This window comes from Neophocaena asiaeorientalis, unplaced genomic scaffold (assembly GCF_003031525.2).
Source record: "Neophocaena asiaeorientalis asiaeorientalis breed wild unplaced genomic scaffold, Neophocaena_asiaeorientalis_V1.1 scaffold59, whole genome shotgun sequence".
Classification (NCBI taxonomy): domain Eukaryota; kingdom Metazoa; phylum Chordata; class Mammalia; order Artiodactyla; family Phocoenidae; genus Neophocaena; species Neophocaena asiaeorientalis.
In genome coordinates, this window is record NW_020174268.1 from 17831279 (window position 1) to 17853741 (window position 22463).

At 40.4% G+C, this 22463-nt stretch overlaps 1 protein-coding gene across 1 annotated transcript in view; it reads right to left on the reverse strand.

Moving 5' to 3' along the window:
* The window catches only part of MTUS2 (microtubule associated scaffold protein 2), a 312496-nt gene that overhangs the window by 284455 nt on the left and 5578 nt on the right, over window positions 1-22463 (reverse strand). The window contains exon 2 of the mRNA XM_024755523.1: window positions 20755-20995. Within this exon, the coding sequence (XP_024611291.1) occupies window positions 20755-20995 (241 nt within the window). The remainder of the gene's footprint in view (window positions 1-20754; window positions 20996-22463) is intronic.

The window sequence follows — 22463 nt, forward strand, 5'->3', positions numbered from 1 at the left end:
ACAAAAAAAAAAAAAAAAAAAAAAAAAAAAAATATATATATATATATATACAGCAAACAAAAACCAGCCACCTATAAAAAGGATTATACGCCATGACCAAGTGAGATTTATCCCCAAAATGACATGGAAATCAGTCAATGTACTTACATTAATAGAATAAAAAAAACCCCACACAATTATCTCAATAGATGCAGAAAAATCACTTGACAAATTCCAACAGCACTTCATGATAAAACACCTAACAAACTAGGAAAAAATGAAAATGATCTCAATAAGGGCATCTAGGAAAAACCCACAGCTAACGTCATACTCAAGGAAAACAGACTGAATGCTTCCCCCCCAAATCAGGAACAAGACAAGGATGTCTGCTCTCACCACTTCTATTCAACATTTTATGGACGTTTCTAGCCAAGGCAATTGGGCAAGAAAATAAAATAAAAGGCACACAGATGGGAAACAAAAAGCAAAACTTTCTCTAGCTATAGACGACACGATCTTGTATATTAAAAAAAAATCCTATAAAATCTACTAAAAAACTATTAGAACTAATACATGATTCAATACATGAAAATCAATTGTATTTCTATACACTTGCAATGAATAATCCAAAAATGAAGTTAAGAAAATTTCACTTACTATAGTAACAAAAAGAATAAAATACTCAGGAACTGTAATAAAGGGTCAGACTCTATTTTTTCGATGTTTGATTGATCACAGCTGTCAACTTTCAAACGCTGCGCCCCCTTCTGTACTTCCCACGCCCCTCTGCCCCACGTCTGAGAAAGCTGGAAAGAACTTAAGCCCAGTGCTCCCTCCTTTGCCGCTGGGAGGAGATTCAAACTACGCAGGCCCCTACCACTTCCACTGAACCCTGCCCCGTCCCACCTCTAACCTCTAACAACAGTAAAAAAGAGCTGAGCCAGTGTCCTTTCCTGGCTCTCTCAAGCCATATCAGGCATGTTTGAGAAGCCTGCCGCTCTCTCCCCAGAGACCTCAATTACGTGAGTAATTAACTTCCTCATACCCTCTTGCTTTGTGTATAGCAGCATCAGTCTTGACATCCAAAACTTGGTGGTGGGGGTCCCTCCTACTGAGACAGGCTGGGACCTGACGCCCTTTGCTGCAGGGCTTGCATCCGGACACATATTCCTCGAGTAACAGATTACAAAGAAATGATAAGGGACTAAAACTAACTGTGTACATGTGCACTTGGGGCAAATCATAGACAAGAAGATACAGAAAGACCCAAAAAACCCAACTGCCACTTCTGAAGAGCTGGGAGCAAAAACAGGTGTCGGGAGCAAAAGCAGGGGACTGCGCACGCCCTCCTGCACTCGACACCACCGAAGGGTGGGCAAAACACCTAAGCCACCCCTCCGGCCTGACACACCCCTACTCTCACCCCATATAAGGGACCAGCCAGCCCCTCTTCAGGGAGCGAGCAAGGGAACCTGTTGTTTGTTCTCGCTCCCTTCTGCTGCAGCAGGGGCCCCAATAAAGCCTTGCCTGAATTTCTTGTCTGGGCTCTAGTCAATTTCTACTGATTGTGGAAGGCCAAGGACCCTGGTCGGTATCACTGCCTCTCCAGGGTGGCCACAACAATAGGTGCTGTGATCAGGATACTGAGACAGTGACCACCATCACAGGGAGTCTTTCTTCTCGCCTTGCTTACTAACTAGCTCTGCTGACTAATAGCAAGCACGCGCTTCAAGCTGGTTCTTTGAGCCGTGGGGCTCTGTGCTGCATTAATGAGTCCTACAGAACCTCCGTTACATAGACTTCCCCGACCTAAGGTGGAAGTGTCAGTAATCAATTGGCTTTTAGGAACAGGATTATGGGATTGGAGTGGGCCTTGGGTCACGTATCTTCGCCTGGACCTATGTGTACGTCTTGGAATGGAGTTGTGACTGATCCTTGGTTCAGGGGAAAGACTACCTTGTCCTATATGCAGGCCCACTGGGTGGTCACTCATGAAAAAGCAGTCATTAGGGGGAAAACAAGATCAAAAAAAAAAAGCCGTCATGTGAGCGCTGAGGTCCACATTCCTAAGAGCAGATGTCTCAGCAGGACCCTGAAACGTCTCTGCTGCCGCCTGTACCTCTCTCAGAAATCCTGATCTCAGGGTTATACAGAAAAACACCCACGGCATCTCTGGGGACAGCAAAGGAGTTAATTCAAACCCTACTGAAGCCCAGGGTCCTGAAATCTTATAAAGCAACCACTGCCACGGGGAGGCCCCACCCCAGACGATGCTGAGCTGAAGCTCTCTGGAAGAACGTTATCAATACAAGCAGATTAGAGAGACACCCCGCCCCCAGTAAAAACGACAAAGGAAAAAAAGACTGGGGGTGAGCGGAGGGGGAAAGAGAGAAAGAAACTGGCATTATCCATAAGAGACACAAGGTAGAAACAATAACAAATGTGCATCAACTGATGAATGGATAAACAAGTTGTGGAAGGTCAATACACTGCAATATTTTTCAGCTACAAAAAGAACGGAACTACTGATACACGTTACAATATGGATGAACCCTGAAAACATTAAGGCAAGTGAAAGAAGCCAGACACAAAAGGCTGCAATATATTTCATTTCATTATATGAAATGTCCAGAATAGGCAAATCTATAGAGACAGAAAGTAGGTTAGTGCTTGCCAGGGGCTGGAGTTTGAGGAAATGGGGAGGGCCTGATAACAGGCATAGGGTTTCTATGAAAATGTTCTAAAACTGATAGTGGTGATGGTCGCACAGTTGTGTGAATAGACTAAAAACCACTGAACTGTATCCTTTAAAAGGGTGAATTCTATCTAGTATATGAATTGTGTCAATACAGCTGTTATATTAAAACAAAACTTTTTTTAAAAAGAACAAATCTTGTCTTCAGTTCAGTAACAGGCTTACACTGAGCGGGAGCAATGATGACTTTCCCAATCTCTATCAGTATCTTCAACTTCCAAAGGGCCTGTGACAGACAGAGGGCTCGGTCTGTCGTTGTGAGTCCTCCACAAAAACCCCTTCTAACCGGCAGATGGAAGAAACGTTCTATACAGCAGATCAAAGACCCTTCCAAATGAATATGACCATAATGGGGAAATTAAATAACTTCAAAAATTAATGAATATTTTAACAAAAAACCTCTAGGATCAAATATTCAAATCCCATGCAAAGGAGCTTAAGTGGGCCCACTTCTTTTATTTTTATCAAGGCTCTGTATTCTGTCAAGATTTTGCCCAAAAAAAGATACAAATTCTTATGTGAACAACAAAAGGGATTTTGCTGCTATTAAGTGCTTAAAAGATGTGTTGCTCTTTCAAAGTAATACCGTTTTTCTTTTGAAAGATGAATCCTCTGAAGAATGCAAATCTTCACATTCAGAGGAAACATGAAAAGCTGTATTTATTCTCACCATTTTTCCTTTTGTATTGATTCTCCTTTAAATATGACTTTGTAATGCTAGAATACCTCAATCAACTAAAATCAGATTACACTGCCTTATGGTTCAATACTGTATTGATAAAGGTCCATCCATCATTGTCCAACATTCTTGACATCTGAGGGAGTAAAATAAAAACTTAAAGAATGTAAATGGGGAGTCAAGATGGCGTACTAGGAGGACACAGAATTCGCGTCTCCTCACAATGAGGGCACCTACCAGGCACCAGGACCATGGACACATAAGGCAACGGGAAGAAACCCCAGCGACCAGTGATCTCTCCTTTTGGCTTGTTCCCCACCCTCCCTTTTTTTTTTTTTTTTTTCTGTTGTGGTTTTATTTTACCTTGTTGCAGTTGTTTCAAATAGTTTTATGTTTCCTGATCTTTCTAATTTTATATTGTTTTTTATTCTTTCATATCATACTGCTACTTTTTTTCTTTCTTTCTTCCTTTCTTTTTTAACACGCCACAAAGCTTGTGGGATCTTGGTTCCCAGGCCAGAAGTTGGACCTGAGCTCCTGTGGTGGGAGCTCTGAGTCCAAACTGCTGGACTAACAGAGAACCTCAAACCCCAGGGAATATCAATCAGACTGAGGCCTTCTGGAGGTCCTCATCTCAGCATCAAGACCCAGCTCTATCCAACTACCTGCAAACTCCACTGCTGGACGTCTCAGACCAAACAACCGGTAAGACAGGAATACAGCACCACCCATTAAAAAAAAATAAGAAACAAAAAAACACTTAGTTACAGACGAAGGAGCAAAGTAAAAACCGACAAGACCAAATAAATGAAGATGAAATAGGCAACCTACCTGAAAAAGAATTCAGAGCAATGAGAGTAAAGATGATCCAAAATTTTGGAAACAGAACGGGGAAAATACAAGAAACATTTAACAAGGATCTAGAGGAACTAAAGAGCAAACAGTGATGAACAGCACAATTACTGAAATTAAAAATACTCTAAAAGGAATCAATAGCAGAATAACTGAGGCAGAAGAACGGATAAGTGAGCTGGAAGATAAAATGGTGGAAATAAGTGCCAGGGAGCAGAATAAAGAAACAAGAATGAAAAGAATTGAGGACAGACTCAGAGACTCTGGGACAACATTAAACACACCAGCATTCGAATTACAGGGGTTCCAGAAGAAGAAGAGAATAAGAAAGGGTCTGAGAAAATATTTGATGAGATTATAGTCGAAAACTTCCCTAAGGTGCGAAAGGAAAGAGTCAATCAAGTCCAGGAAGCACAGAGAGTACCATTAAGGATAAAACCAAAAAGAAACACGCAGAGACACATATTAATCAAACTATCAAAAATTAAATACAAAGAAAAAATACTGAAAGCACCAATGGAAAAGCAACAAATAACATACAACAGAATCCCCATAAGGTTAACAGCTGATCTTTCAGCAGAAACTCTGCAAGCCAGAAGGGAGTGGCAGGACATATTTAAACTGATGAAATGGAAAAACCTACAACCAAGATTACTCTAGCCAGGAAGGATCTCATTCAGATTCAACGGAGAAATTAAAACCAGTACAGACAAGCAAAAGTTAACATAATTCAGCACCACCAAACCAGCTTTACAACAAACGGTAAAGGAACTTCTCTAGGGAAGAAACACAAGAGAAGGAAAAGACCTACAATAACAAACCAAAAACAATTAAGAAAATGGTAACAGGAACATACATATCGATAATTACCTTAAATGTAAGTGGATTAAATGCTCCAACCAAAAGAAACAGACTGGCTGAATGCATACAAAAACAAGACCCATACATATGCAGTCAAGAGACCCACTTCAGACCTAGGGACACATACAGACTGAAAGTGAGGGGATGGAAAAAGATATTCCATGCAAATGGAAATCAAAAGAAAGCTGGAGTAGCAATTCTCATATCAGACAAAATAGACTTTAAAATAAAGACTATTATAAGAGACAAAGAAGGACACTACATAATGATCAAGGGATCAATCCAAGATGCAGATATAACAAATGTAAATATTGTTTACATAACAGAGGAGCACCTCAATACATAAGGCAAATGCTAACAGCCACAAAAGGGGAAATCGACAATAACCCAATAATAGTAGGGGACTTTTAACACCCCACTTTCCCCAATGGACAGATCGTCAAAAATGAAAATAAATAAGGAAACACAAGCTTTAAATGACACATTAAACAAGATGGACTTAATTGATATTTATAGGACATTCCATCCAAAAACAACAGAATACACTTTCTTCTCAAGTGCTCATGGAACATTCTCCAGGATAGCCCATATCTTGGATCACAAATCAAGCCTCGGTAAATTTAAGAAAACTGAAATCGCATCAAGCATATTTTCTGACCACAACGCTATGAGATTGGAAATCAATTACAGGAAAAAACTGTAAAAAAACACAAATACATGGAGGCTAAACAGTGCACTACTAAACAGCCAAGAGATCACTGAAGAAATCAAACAAGAAATGACAAAATACATAGAAACAAATGACAACGAAAACACGACAATCTAAAACCTATGGGATCCAGCAAAAGCAGTTCTAAGAGGAATGTTTATAGTAATTCAATCTCACCTCAAGAAACAAGAAAAGTCTCAAATAAACAATCTAACCCTACGCTTAAAACAACTACAGAAAGAAGAACAAAGAAAACCAAACGTCAGTAGAAGGAAGGAAATCATAAAGATCAGAGCAGAAACAAATTTAACAGAAATGAAGAAAACAATAACTAAAAGCTGGTTCTTTGAGAAGATAAACAAAATTGATAAACCCTTAGCCAGACTCATCAAGAAAAAAAAGGGAGAGGGCACAAATCAATAAAATTAGAAATGAACAAGGAGAAATCACAACTGACACCACAGAAGTACAAAGGATATGAGAGACTACTACAAACAACTATATGCCAATAAAGTGGACAACCACGAAGAATGGACAAAGTCTTGCAAGGGTACAATTTTCCAAGACTGAACCAAAAGAATTAGAAAATATAAACAGACCTATCACAAGTAATGAAACTGAAACCATTAATTAAAAATCTTCCAACAAACAAAAGTCCAGGACCAGATGGCTTCACAGGCAAAGTCCATCAAACATTTTGAGAAGAGCTGACACCCATCCTTCTCAAACGCTTGCAAAAAAATTGCAGAGGGAGAAACACTCCCAAATTCATTCTACAAAGCCACCATCACCCTGATACCAAAACCAGAAAAAGATATCACAAAAAAAGAAAATTATAAACCAATATCACTGATGAACATAGATGCAAAAATCCTGAACAAAATACTAGAAAAACAGAATCCAACAACATATTAAAAGGATCATATTAAACACCATGATCAAGTGGGATTTATCCCAGGTATGCAAGGATTCTTCAATATATGCAAATCAATCAATGTGATACACCACATTAACAAATTAAGGAATAAAAACCATATGATCATCTCAGTAGATGCAGAAAAAGATTTTCACAAAATTCAACACCCATTTATGATAAAAACTCTCCAGAAAATGGGCATAGAGGGAACCTACCTCAACATAATAAAGGCCATATATGACAAACCCACAGCAAGCATCATACTCAATGGTGAAAAACCGAAAGCATTTCCACTAAGATCTGGAACAAGACAAGGATGTCCACTCTCACCACTCTTATTCTACATAGATTTGGTAGTCCTACCCACAGCAATCAGAGAAGAAAAAGAAATAAAAGGAATACAAATTGGAAAAGAAGAAGTAAAACTGTCACTGTTTGTCGATGACAAGATACTATACAAAGAAAATCCTAAAGGTGCCTCCAGAAAACTACTGGAACTAATCAATGAATTTGGTACGGTTGCAGAATAGAAAATTAATGCACAGATCTCTGGCACTGCTATACACCAACAACGAAAAATCAGAAAGAGAAATTAAGGAAACAATCCTATTTACCAACGCAACAAAAAGAATAAAATACCTAGGGATAAACCTGCCTAAGGAGGCAAAAGACTTGTACTCAGAAAACTATAAAACATGGATGAAAGAAATCAAAGATGACACAAACAAATGGAGAAATATACCATGTTCCTGGATTGGAAGAATCAATATTGTGAAAATGACTATACTACCCAAAGCAATCTACAGATTCAATGCAATCCCTATCAAACTACCAGTGGCATTCTTTACAGAATTAGAGCAAAAAATTTTACAATTTGTATGGAAACACAAAATACCCCAAATAGCCAAAGCAATCTTGAGAAAGAAAAACAGAGTTGGAGAAATCAGGCTCCCTGACTTAAAACTATACCATAAAACTACAGTAATCAAGACAGTATGGCACTGGCACAAAAGCAGAAATATAGATCAGTGGTACAGGATAGAATGCCCAGAGATAAACCCACACACATACAGTCACCTAATTTATGACAAAGGAGGCAAGAACATACAATGGAGAAAAGACAGCCTCTTCATTAAGTGGTGCTGGGAAAACTGAACAGCTACATGTAAAAGAATGAAATTAGAACACTCCCTAACACCATACACAAAAATAAACTCCAAATTGATTAAAGACCTAAATGTAAGACCAGACACTATAGAACTCTTAGAGGAAAACATAGGTAGAACACTCTTTGACATAAATCACAGCAAAATCATCTTTTTTGACCCACTTTCTAAAGTAATGAAAATAAAAACAAAAATAAACAAGTGGGACCTAATGAAACTTAAAAGCTTTTTCACAGCAAAGGAAACCATAAACAAGAGAAAAAGACAACCCTAAGAATGGGAGAAAATATTTGCAAATGAAACAACAGTCAAAGGATTAATCTCCAAAATATACAAACAGCTCATGGAGCTCAATATCAAAAAAAAACCCAAACAATCCAATTAAAAAATGGGTGGAAAAAAAAAAAAAATGGGTGGAAGACGTAAATAGACATTTTACCAAGGAAGACATACAGATGGCCAAGAGGCACATGAAAAGATGCTCAACATCACTAATGATTAGAGAAATGCAAATCAAAACTACAATGAGGTATCACCTCATGCCAGTCAGAATGGCTATTATCAAAAAATCTAGAAACAATAAATGTTGGAGAGGCTGTGGAGAAAAGGAAATCCTCTTGCACTGTTGGTGGGAATGTAAATGGATACAGCCACTATGGAGAACAGTATGGAGGTTCCTTAAAATTCTAAAAATAGAACTACCATATGACCCAGCAATCCCACTACTGGGCATATACCCTGAGAAAACCATAATTCAAAAAGAGTCATGTACCACAGTGTTCACTGCAGCACTGCTTACAATAGCCAGGATATGGAAGCCACCTAAGTGTGCATTGACAGATGAATGGATAAAGAAGATGTGGCACATATATACAATGGAATATTACTCAGCCATAAAAAGAAACGAAATTGAGTTATTTGTAGTGAGGTGGATGGACCTAGAGTCTGTCATACAGAGTGAAGTAAGTCAGAAAGAGAAAAACAAATACCATATGCTAACACACATATATGGAATCTATGAAGAAAAAAAAAAAGGTCATGAAGAACCTAAGGGTAAGATGGGAATAAAGACACAGACCTACTAGAGCATGGACTTGAGGATATGGGGAGGAGGAAGGGTGAGCTGTGACAAAGTGAGAGAGTGGCATGGACATATACACACTACCAAATGTAATATAGATAGCTAGTGGGAAGCAGCCGCATAGCACAGGGAGATCAGCTCCGTGCTCTGTGACCACCTAGAGGGGTGGGATAGGGAGGGTGAGAGGGAGGGAGACGCAAGACGGAAGAGATATGGGAACATATGTATATGTATAACTGATTCACTTTGTTATAAAGCAGAAACTAACACACCATTGTAAAGCAATTATACTCCAATAAAGATGTTTAAAAAAAAAAAGACTGTTAAAGGAAGGAGGACAGGGACTGATCTGCTGAGCAGAGGATGAGTTGGGATATGTCAAGACTAGAGGTATGGAAGTCAGCTGGGGGGCAGCAGATCAGGAGAGAAGTCCTGACATTCTGGGAGCAGGGATGGAGTAGATGTATTCAAGTTACAAAATCAGCAGGTCTGGCTGACTGATTAGCTGGGGGAGTGGGGGGAAGGTGGGAGGGTGAGTAAAGAGAAATCTTCTCTGTTGTAGGAATAAGAAAAGGCCGACATCCCTGAGAAACCTCCAAGGGAACCACTGTGGTTCAGCCATGCCCCACTGAGGTCATGCACACCTGAAAACACAGCAACGTGTAGGAACTCTAGGAAAATCCTTCTCACTGCAAAAACAATAGAAGCAAGCTGTGGTCAGAAGAGCCCCGCGGAAGGCTCTCCTGCAGAGCGGCTGGACAGCCTGTAGGGTCACTCCCTGTGAGCAGCAAAGCAAACCCCAGAAAGGCCCAGGGTGGATGCGCGGTACCTCAACAGGTTAAGGCTGCAGAGGGATGCTCAGACCCCGTGTTTTTGCTCACTTCATTACAGGTGTGTCTGTCCACAGTCCGGGAATGATGATCAGGGGAAAAACTTAACTGAGATTGCTGGCTCACTGGCATTATTTAATATCCAGGCTGGAAAGAGAACTAGTGAAAGCTTTTTGTTCTGGTTTGGTTTTGTTAATGTTTCTGGAGTTGCAAAGAGATGGGTCTAAAGGTAAAAACAGAACACTGTGCTAAATGAGCGATAAATAATCTGCAAAACCAGACAAACCTATGTATGCAGTGTGTCTTTAATTGAGGCCCAAATCTTGAGTTTTACTTCCTTATAATTATCTAAAAAATTGAGACTAAGCATTTTTGCGTTATCGGAGTATAACCGGGATCTGAGCAGCTGCATGTGCATTTCTGTTTAGATCTTGTTGTCTCACCTAAAGCGACTGGATTTAATCCAGAGATTCACAAATATCCAGTGACATATTTTCCACTGTATTAGAGTAAAAACCCCACCTTGGGAGAGTTGGCCTCTCTATACATAATTGGTCGGTGTATAAATTAGTCAAAGCCTTTGTGTAAGAGAAGGGAACTGGAAAGGGTCGGTGGGGGAGCAGGAATGAGAGAGTGCTACAAACAGAAGGACATTCGCAGCAGGGACAAGTAATGTAAATACTGCCAATGTCATACTTCTGCTGGACAGATCTGCTTATAAATAGAAGCTGTTTAAAAGGAGACGTCAAATACAGGTGACCTCGTACTAGCACATCTTACAGAATTAGAAGTGTTAGTCAATTACTTTTAACTGACTCTAAACCTACCAACGCTTCTAAAATGCTGTGGGTATACGTGAGGATGGAGAAAGTTCTTGGATCCTATTTGTATCTGTAGTTCTCGGGGAAATCATCAGAGGCTCAGGGCTCATCGAAAGGAACAATATCTTTATGAGCAAATGCACTTGAATCACCTGTTTTCTGATAACTGGCTTTAGCACTGCAACACAGAGGAAAAGCAAAGCACTTGCTCTCTTTGCTAAGGAAAAGACTCAGAAGATTCTGATGACATAGCATGTCTTTTCCATGAAGCGCATTTAAAGCACAGCTCTCACACTGCTTTTGCAATACTGACGGAACAACCATTTTACACTACTGAGCAGCGCCTTAAGAGGTGCTGGTGACTAGATTTAAGTAGAAAAGGAGACCGCCAGCTCGTGGTGGTGGACAGGACACAGGCATTTTGTTCCTTTCTTACCAAAGATGCCTTAAAGTGAGAGTAACTCAATTTTAAGAGGTACAATTAATAATAACAGCTAATATCTATTGACTTCCTTCTATTAAGCACTTTACCTATTTAAACCTAGAACAAGAGACAGGTACTTACCGAGCCAGATACTTCAACAGTTTCTGGAACAGAGACGGAGGCCCCCGACTGGCAGGCAGAGGAAAGCGCAGCCTACAGCAGATGGGAGAGCCGCGCTGCCCTGGAAAAACAAGTGCTGACCTCCAGCCGGACAGCCAGGACCACAGAGCCTCTGATCCCGGGAAGGAGGAGCGAGAGGCTGAAATGATGAGGGAGACACTATAGCCTCCACCCACTGTCTCCCTCATCAGGTCCTGCAGTGTCCAGCAGCCAGGAATTTACCCCTACCTGGCCACCCCGTGCCAAGTCCCAGGGTTAGGGGAAACAGACTCCTAAAGAGTCCAAACAAATGGACTTGATGTCCATCCAACTCAATAGTAAGCATGAATGATCACAAAGACTTCGAGAAAAGCTGCCGGCATAACACAAACAACAAAAAAGTTGAGAAAAACAAAGAGAAAATCTGCCCCTGAGCATATAGAGAGAATTCAGGAAACAAAAGCTATCTCTAGGATGGGAGGGAGACACAAGAGGGAGAGGATATGGGGATATATGTATACGTATAGCTGATTCACTTTGTTATACAGCAGAAACTACACACTATTGTAAAGCTATTATACTCCAATAAAGATGTTTAAAAAAAAAAGCTATCTTTAAAAAAATCTAATTATCCCTAGAGAAATTTGGGAAGATATGGCAACAATAAAAGAAAGTGCGGGGCTTCCCTGGTGGCGCAGTGGTTGAGAGTCTGCCTGCCGATGCAGGGGACACAGGGGACACGGGTTCGTGACCTAGTCCAGGAAGATCCCACATACCGCAGAGTGGCTGGGCCCGTGAGCCATGGCCGCTGAGCCTGAACATCCAGAGCCTGTGCTCCGCAACGGGAGAGGCCACAGCAGTGAGAGGCCCGCGTACTGGAAAAAAAAAAAAAAAAAAAAGAAAGTGCAATCTGCTATGAAAAGACGCAATCAGAAACCAAGACGGCATCCTTGGAAATTAAAAATACCCAAACAACAATTCAAGAGAAGTGTTAGAAAATAAAGTCCAGTCAGATGGTCTAAAATGAAAAATGTAAAGAATGAGGTAACAGAAAACATGTGAGAAAAACGAGACACAAGTAATCACTTTGGGAGATCCAAAAACCAAATAACAGAAATTCCAGGAAGACAGGAAACAGAATTAAAACACCAAGGATACAGATGATTCTAAAGCTTCCAGAGAGAAACAAAAGCAGGTCTCCTACCAAAAAAAAAAAAATATATATATATATATATGTACATATATATATATTTCTCAGACTGGCACCAGGTTTCTCTAGAGCAACAGTGGAAGTCTGCATGTTTTGAAAGAAAATCATTTTCAACCTAGAAAATGATATTTGATCTAGTGAATGCAGACTAAAGGCTGTCTCAGAAAGGCAAAAACTCTGTGAGTTTGCTTTCCCTGAACCCTCTCTTAGAAAATTACCGAGGATGTACTCCAGCAAAATGAACCAGGAAACACATGGATCCATCCCAGGAGGAAGAACGAAGGGAAGTTCCAGAAGAACAACATCTAGCTGAGAAGGCAAACAGAAGCTGTAGGACTGAAAGTCCCAGAGGCAGGCACCAGGAGAAAGAAAAAGGCATCTTGAAACAAAAAGCCCAGGACACAGTGGGTGTCCAGTAAATACATACTGCATGATTCCATCCCTCACTTCGGTTTGAGACTTTACCTGCCCAAACCACTCAATACTCTCCAACTTCTGAACCTCTGCTTTGAAATCATGTTTTTATATGGCTTTGGATTAAGGAAGGACAAGAACGTATAAAGATAAGGATACAGCCCCTTTCCATGGTATAGAAAAATCCGGGAAGACAAGCTTTGTGATGAGTGCTCATATACAAGGATAAATCAGACAGAAGTCTTGAGATTCCATATCAAACAAGGTCAAAATGGCAAAACAAAAAAATCTAGATGATTCATCCTCATCCTTTACTATCACTTTAAAAAGCAAATAAATGGAGCGGCTAATCGCAAGGTCCGTCCCCTTCAGCTGTGTCCCATTAGAATTAGTAGTGGATTTTTGCCTGTAGAGTTGAGTTAGGGCTGCCGTTACTCTTCCTTGCTTTTTATCCTTGAAGGATTTTCCCACAATCTATTCTGATGTGAACTCGACTCACAGTGTCGGGGGTTAGTCAAATCCACCCCCTAGAACCTATCTACTTCTCTCTATACCCTACCACCACCTTGGCTATCATTTAGGGTATCCTGCATCAGTCTCTTAAACGGTCCCTGTCTCCATCCTTGTTACCCCACCCCACTCCTGTCCCTCAGGACCTCAGTACACCTCAATCCATTCTGCAAACTTCAGTCTAACAGATATTTTTTAAATGAAATGTGATCCTATCAGTCCCTTGCTTAATATCCTTTAATGGCACCATCTTGTTCTTAGGAGAAAAGGCCGATTCCTTAACACAGCTTACCACGTCATTACAATCTCCTGTCTTTTTTCTCATCCTTCTTTGACATCTTACGTTCCAGGCATACCAATCTTCACATGTAGCATTCCCTCTGCCTGGAATACCCAGCCACTCTCGTCACCCCCTCATCCCTGAACCCCATACCTCAAATCCTTTGCTCCTTCATACCATACTTCACCTAAGAAACTTTCCTGGACCCCGACTTGGGGTTAGATCCCCTCCTATGTTCTTCTGAGCCCAGAAGACTTTGCCATCCCAGCACTAAGTCACACTGCCATCATAATTGCCTGTGGGATCTCTTCTATCTTGTTCATGGTTGTATCCTCAGCGCTGAAACAACTTGACACATAGTAGGTGCTCAGTATTCATTACATATACTAATAGCGTTTGTCCAAATAAACAGAAGAATAGTTGTTACGCCTGTGATGTACCCCAGGGCCACTGAAGCTGACTCTCTGGGTCTGGGCCAAGGAAACTTACATTGTTAATAAGTTTCTGCAGGGCATTTTAGGCATGCTCAGTTGCAATGAAAGTAAGTCAGAGATGGGATGGCTTTGTTGGCTGAATGCACAATAAAAAAAAATAGTCACTGTCAATGTCCATTTTAACAGTATGTAGAGATGGGTGACACTGAGAGATATACTAAGACAAACTCCAGTACAAACTTAATGGTTCCTCCGAAGCCTCCAAGATTCATCCCGAGGTCATCCAGTGTTATTAAGACACCAAAGGAACCACAGTTATGCCGTGTTCTCTTGGACCATCTCAGGAATTCATCAGTTTGTCTTACAGGGACGTTTTCCCACCTGATTTAAATTTTTCTTGGTAGATGCTATAGTTGTCATGAAAGTAAGTAAAACCGTGATAAAAATAGTAACGTGGCACTTAAGCAATGCCAAAAAAACTTGTTATCATTCTTTTTTTGAAATCGAAGTATAGTTGATTTACAATGTTGTGTTAGTTTCTGGTGTACAGCAACGTGGTTCAGTTATACTTATATACACACACACATTTTTTTCATATTCTTTTTCATTATGGTTTATTACAGGATATTGAATATAGTTCCCTTCGCTATATAGTAGGGCCTTGTTCTTTATGTATATAGTAGTTTGTATCTGTTAATCCCAAACTCCTAAGTTATCCCTCCCCCTGCCCCCTTTCCCCTTTGGTAACCATAAATTTGATTTCTATGTCTTTGAGTCTGTTTCTGTTTCGTAGATAAGTTCATTTGTGTCATATTTTAGATTCCACATGTAAGTGATATCCTGGCGTTTGTCTTTCTCTGTCTGACTTACTGCTCTTAGTATGACCATCTCTAGGTCCATCCATGTTGCTGCAAATGGCATATTTCATTCTCTACTCTCATTCTTAACACAGGAATCAACACCTCACCCACTCTGTGTTTCTTCTCTTTCTCCCTTCCTTTGTCTCACAAGAATCAATGCTCTGCTTCTGTTCCAAGGTCCACCCTCCACATGGGATTGCGATCTCATTGTCTGCCACCCACCTGGGCACCTTGTTCCAACAGTTAATACCACCACACCATTCAGCCTCTCTCCCCAGGCCACTCCCTCTCGCTCACAATTCCAACTAAGTCCGACCTCTCACACAGGCTCTGAAAAACAAAACAACACACAGCCCTGCTTCCCCTGCAGCGAGCACCCAGGGCTCTCCTCCACCGGTGCATTTTTAGAAACAGCGGTCTATTCTCATTGCTTCCACTTCCTCACTTTTCATTCACTTCTCAGCCTTACTAAGACGTGACTTCCACCCCACGTTTTACTAAAATTGCTCATTCAGAACTAGGTCACCAACTGCTTCCTAATTTCCGATCCCAGCCTCTTTGCATGTTTCCTTGTCCTGTCTTCTGTGAGACAGACTTGACCATTTTCTACCTTGGAAGCTCCCCCTTCCTTAGACTCCAATGCTACATTTTCCCAATGGCCTCCACCCACCCACCCTGCAGTCTCCTGCCTCTTGCAGGCGTCTTTCTTCAGTTACTCCTTAAATGTGGACACAAAGTCCTCTTCTTGACCCCTTCCTTACTCTGTCCTCCCTCTCCTGCCCTGACCCTGCTCATCCATTTGCACGGCTTCGACTCACATCTAGGTGGCAGTGACTCCTACACTGACCTTCGGCTCCAACTTCTCTCCAGTCCCCATTTCTACCCTTTGCAAATTTCTACCTGAATGTTCCCAAGGAACCTCAAACTCCGCATGTGTCCAATGACTAACTGTCCATCACTAGCCCCACCCTACCAAGCATCCTCCAGTCCTCCCTACTGAGTAATCGGTCCCTGTAAGGGATCTGAATCGCCCAAACTGATGACCTATTTCTCTGACAGATACACATTCTCCCATTACCCCTTCTGGTAAACTCCTTTTTATCCTGCAAAATTCAATTCAACTCACCCCATTTGGAAAATCTTTCCAGAACCCCAACCTGCCCGAGCTGAGTTGGATAGCCCCCTCACGTGCATTCTGCATGTCTCTATCAAGTGTGTCTCTCTTCCTGTTGTAATTACTGGTTTAACTCTCTGTGTCCCCACAAAGTGGGGATAATGCTCTCACCTCAGAATTCTTCCTTTAGAAATATTGAATATATGCTTACAATTTGCTAAATTTCTGACATCATCATGACCACTCAGAGTTCTCCACAATCACTACTGTGCTTGTGTTTTTAAATTGTTCCAATCAAGTTTACTTGTTCTTCAATATATATTACATTAACTTAATAGCCTACATTTTAAAATTTGGCAGGATTCAACCTGCCTTTTGAAAAAAATTACCAAAGAGGTATGTTGAACTCTAAAATAAAATTTATTTTAATAAGCAGAATTCATAACAAAACTGAATATAAGTTGAGAAAAACTGTCTCAACTTACCTGATAAAACATATATAAATCTACTAAAAAGGCAGTACAGAAAAGAACTATCTTTTTAACTCTTTAGATGTGAAGGCTCTAATAATGAATTGTTTTTATATACAATCTTAGGTTTCACTAGTACAGATTTTACGTCCACCTAAAGGGAGGTAACCGTCCTGCTATTGTACTTTGAGTACTTAAATAGCAGCCTGAGTTTCATACCCAGGCCTGATGACAGTAAAACTTCAGAGGTTTATGCATGACTGTGGAGTCAGAAAACACTGTACACAAAAACACAGAAATTATCTAAGAAGTAAGCAAGTGCTTAGGTTTATTTATTTTTCAGCAGATAGAATCACATTAAGATCTGTAAGACTTTGAAACGTCCCTGCCAGTCCAGTGGTTAAGACTCCGTGCTTCCACTGCAGGGGGCACGGGTTCAATCCCTGGTCGGGGACTAAGATCCCGCATGCTGCGTGGCACGGCCAAAAACACCAAAAGGATCTGTAAGACTTTAAGGGTCTTAGGAAAGAGTATTCATTTATGGCAAAGAAACTGTGTAAGAATATGCTTTGTGGGGTAGCATGTACTTATTGCACATCTGGTTCTTCTAAGCCACTTTAAAGCCATGAGACACATAATGGTACTCACAGAGCCAACACAGGCGTGGGAACAACAGGAGTTCTTCCCGACGTTTAAGTCACAGGTTTACTTGTCTATGGGAGACCTAAGTGTTTTCCCACCTAAGACCTGAAAAAAATACACTGTATACAGTTCACATATCAAACCAGATCTTAGGATTCAGAATGAGGGACATCACCGGAGTTTGGAAATGTGAACGCTAAATTACGGGCTGCAGCATTGAGGGCTGTTCCTACCTCCTGTTCTCATTGCCAGTGTGATGCTGCTCAGAGCCTCGGTGACCGTGTAAAATAAAGATCTAAGAATAACCAAGGTAAGAGTGACAGAGAATCCCCACGTGCTGAATATGTGACGCCAGGCACAAAGCTAAACACAGATTGCAAACAAAATACGACCATATATAGAAACATTTTAAAAGTATTCTTAAAGGAATAACAAAAAAAACCCAAACAACCATTACGGTCTGAAACTAAAAGAGCAAACACAAAACAGAAAGCTTTCTCATTAGCTACAATAAACATAATCTGACGTCAACAATCTCTGATGAATATGTAAAAGCAACTTCACCCATAAAGATTTAATTGATATGGAAACTGCCATAAACAATTACAAAATGAAACAAAATATATAAAACTAATGTTTTCAGAAACTGTACAACAACCGCCCAGGAGGGAGGAACTCAAAGACAGTCTGTCCGTCACAGTGAGTTGAAGACACAGAGGTCAAAGTTTGGAGAGTCAGAGGCAGTGAGAATGTGTGGGGCAAAGGGAAGGGAGATATGCAGACAAACTGTCCCCTTAGAGCGTGCTCTCAACCCGCCACAAAACTCAGATCACACTGCCCTACTTCCAAAGCCTCCAATGGTCTTCTCACTCAGACTAACAGTCACATCCTTATGACCTTCTTAGGCCTTCTGCAAGTTCCCTCAATGCCAGCCACCCCTCTACTCTCCTCCCCAACCACTCTTCCCGCTACTTACTCTGCTCCAGCCTCCCTGGCCTTCTTGCCACCCCAGGGCCTTTGCACTGACTCTTCCCTCCCTCCCTTCCTTTGGGGACTGGCTTAAAGGTCATCGCTCAGGGAGGCCTTTTCCAGCCATCCTATTTAAAATTGGAATCTCCCTCCTTCTTGGCCCAAATCCCAAATTCCCCCTTCTCTAATGTCTCATTTTCTTCAATACTAGTGATTTCTCTCAATAGACCATGTGCTTTATTTATTCACTAAAAAAAAAAAAAAAAGTTTGCCTACCCCCATCCTAAAATTCTAAAACAGGGGCAAGGATTTTTGCCTGTTGCCACTGCTTTATGCCCACACCTAGAAAAATGCTGACATGTAACAGTCCCACAGTACTCATTGTTGAATGAGTGACTGAACACATAATTGACCTGTAGCAGCTATGCAACAGCAGGTAGATCCATCAAAATATACATACACCATGGGAACCATTAAAAAATAATTTGATTTTTTATAGAAGGGCTTACCAAGAAAACAACTAGCCATTAAGACCATCAGTTATTACCTGAGTAAATGACAAATCACAAAATGGCAAACAGGTAAAAAAAAGTTCCCTTCCACTAATAATAAAAGAAATGCAATAATAATAATAAGAGGAGGAGTAATAATAATGGTAATACTCAATCCTGGCAAGGGTGTGGCAAAGAGAAGCACCTTCAAGAAACTCTAGTGTGAAAATAATTACTATGCATTTTCTAGAAAACAAGTCAGTCTTAAAAAATGTTTGGATATGTATTTATCCAATAATTAAACTTCAAATAATCTATTCTGAGAAAACAATATGAAAGAAGACAAATAAGTACAAAGATTCAAATTGCAACATTATTGAAGATAGTGTAGAATAAGCAGAACCCAACTTCCATGAATAACTTCTGGTATTATTCCCCATGCATTCTTCCTACTTCCTCAGAGAGGCTGCCCCTGGAGCACCTCTGTCCCATCCATATAGCACTCTCCTGGTTGCAATTTCTCAAAACACTGTGCTTCTTGCTTTCCCGACACTTATCACAATTTCCAATTATGAATTTCTCTTTTTATTGTCTATTTCATCCATTAGACTAAGTTGTGCAAAGGCAGGAGTCCTCTGTTTACTGCTGCAGTCCTCAAGTTACACCTTCTGGCACCTAATAAGTATCCAGAATTTGTTAAATCAATGAATAAGTGAACAAAACAGAACCTTACGTGGCCATTAAAATATTTCTGAAACATTGATGGCATAGGAAATGCCTACAATATGATATTACTAGGAAAAACAAAATTCACGTCCAGTATTAACTCAACTACTTAAAAATGCATAGAAAGAAACACACGGGAAGAAAATTTTCCATAATATTAACTCTGGGCTGGATGCTAAAAATATAAGTACAATTACTTTCTTCTTCATATTTTTCTATATTCAAAGTTTTTGACAAGGGGTATATATTATTTCTATAATAAAATAAGACATAAAACCTAGAGGAAACCGCATGAGCAGAAGAAGGGATGGAGAGAGGAAAACAGAGAAGTGCAGAGAGCATCAGGAGAGGACACGGGCCAGCCACTGCAGAGCAGGAGAATGGGGCTGGGATGGGGCGCTCAAGACGTGTGAACAGCTGAAAAGAGAGATACGGCCACCGCTGTACTGCAGAAAGGTCTCCCTGACACACTACAGCCCGGAGGCCAAACCCAGCCCGCTACAGGTATACCTCATTTTACCACACTTCGCAGGTACTGCGTTTTTTACAAATTGAAGGTTTGAGGCAACCCCGCCTCCAGCGAGTCTGTCGGCACCATTTTTCCAACAGCATTTGCTCACGTTGTGTTGCTGGTGTCACATTTTGGTAATTCTCATGATATTTCAAACTTTTAAATTATTATTATGCTTGTTAAACCGATCTGTGATCAGTCATCTCTAACGTTACTACCACGACTTGCTGAAGACTCAGATGATGGTTAGGATTTTTTATAAATAAAATATTTTTTAATTAAGGTGGATACATTGTTTTTGTAGACATAATGCTATGGCACACTTAACAGACTCCAGTATAGCGTGAACATAACTTTTACATGTGCTGGGAAACCAAAAACTCGTATGACTCTCTTTATTGCAATATTTGCTCCACTGCAGTGGTCTGGAACCAGAACTGCAGGCACACCCAAGGTGTGCCTGTATGTTTTTGTAAAATAAGTTGTGTTGAAACACAGCTGCACCCACACATTCACAGACTGTCTATGGCTACTTTCATGCTAAGTAATTACAATACAGACCATTATGGCCCAGAAGGCCTAAAATATTTACTATCTGGCCCTTTCTGAACCCTAGTCTATAGGATGTATCAGAGAAAGTACGTGTATAGGAGAAACTACAAGAAATGAGGTGGTGGTCACAAGGGCCATCGTTTTGAGGGTGACATGGAGAATGACAGTTGCAGATAGATGAGTCTTGACAAATGTCTGTATCTACAATCAGATGGAAGAACAGAAAAAAGGCTCTTTTAAAGAAGGAGAGGCATTCATACCTTAGACAGTTACCATCACTTTATGCGATTACTATTTAAAAGTACAGCAGGAAAAAGCAGTCCCTGTGGCATTGGTTACCTGCAGGGTCGGAACTGTAGAGGCTGGCAGCTGCCGCTATGGTTCCTGGTGGGTGAATGGCACTCGCTGAAGACCTCTGGCTCGCGATCAGGATCCTGCTCTTGGCAGATGGTAAACGTGACATCGCACCCAATCCCAACTGGGGCTTAAGGAGCATGGCCGATCGATAGAAAGTTGGAGGAACTTCGTAGTGAGTATAGGGAGGAGAACAAAATTCTTCTTTTCCAGGGCGTTCTGTAACCTATGGTAAATGACAAGAAGCTCATTCAGAGAACCGCACATCACAGGATGAGTGCTGAACCTGGTCCGGAGACCAAGGCTCCAACAGTGACCACTCTGGAACCACTGAGCTGCTTCATCACCCATGTGTTACCTTCTCTGGGCCCAATGTCTTCATCTCTAAGCTGACAACAACTGGATGATCCCTTAGGTCTATGCTGGTTTTAATACCCTATGAATCTACATATCGCTGGGAGGAAAAAGAATTCCCTCCATCAGATTTTTAAATTTGATCACTACAAAATCATTGGAATTTATGCAAGTAGTTAATCTATAAACGGAAAACGTCAATGACGCAAGGAAAGAATTTAGCAAATGTTCACGGAACTATGACAGTCTCATTATTCCTAAGGAGAAAAGGCACAGTTTTCCTGGTGACCTAGTCTTACAATAAGTTGATGAACCTTATCAATTTATGTTAAGTATTAGGCTACTTAGGAAATAAAATATGCGTTGTTAATGAGGGGGAAAAGGTTATTTGGAAGAATAGAGAAGTTAATGGAAAGATGTGTTTTCAGGCTTCTACATTCTTTTTACATAATTAAAAATGAGAGACTGTGAATTACCTCTGCTTGTCTTCCCTAGTAAGGTGTTGCCTCCAGGAATGTCTGAGCAAGTTTCACTAGAATGGAAGTTTTGGGGCAGAGTCTTGCTGACTGCTGAATTCATAGCACCTAGAACAATGTCTAGCACAGAGCTGAAATCAACAAACATCTATTAAATAAAGGAATCATGTTTCATTCTTTCCTGAATCTAACAACATAACATCATGTTACTGTTGCCTGTGATTAACAGTTTGGATTAGAATACAATTGATGGCTACCTTTTATATATGCAATTCTGTACTCACAAAGCCTGTTCATAGTATCAGTGTTTCTTCATGTTAAAAAAAAAAAAAAAAAGACAACGAAATAATCTTATTTCCTTTAAGATAAAAAAAACGTGCCAGAGGCTATGTATGAAAAGGCATAGATGTCAACTAACTCTGCTCTAAATCATAATACATGTTACGTGTCAGACCTCTATGCAGGAATCACAGGCATTTAACAATATTCTTTAATAGGGGTATAAAGCTTTGATCCAGGCTGTTGAAGAGATAAACCCTTAATTTAATACTCTTTTAATGATGAAATAGATAAGAAGTTCTCCTTAAATTGACGTTATTGAAACAGAAGATGAGGCCTTTAAAGTTTTATCATAATCACATTGTAAAACATGCGTGATTGCTGTAGTACGTAGATGGAACTCAGGCCCCAGCAAATTATATTCCTGTGAAAGTACATCTGCTCTCTGATAAAATTTTTACCATTTTCTACTTACTCTCTTACTGTCAATCTTTGGTTTTTCTATTATACTCATATTTGCTCAATTTTTTTTTATTTTAGTGTCTTAAGTGTTTTGTGTCACTGCTCACTGCTGTTAGCAGGTGC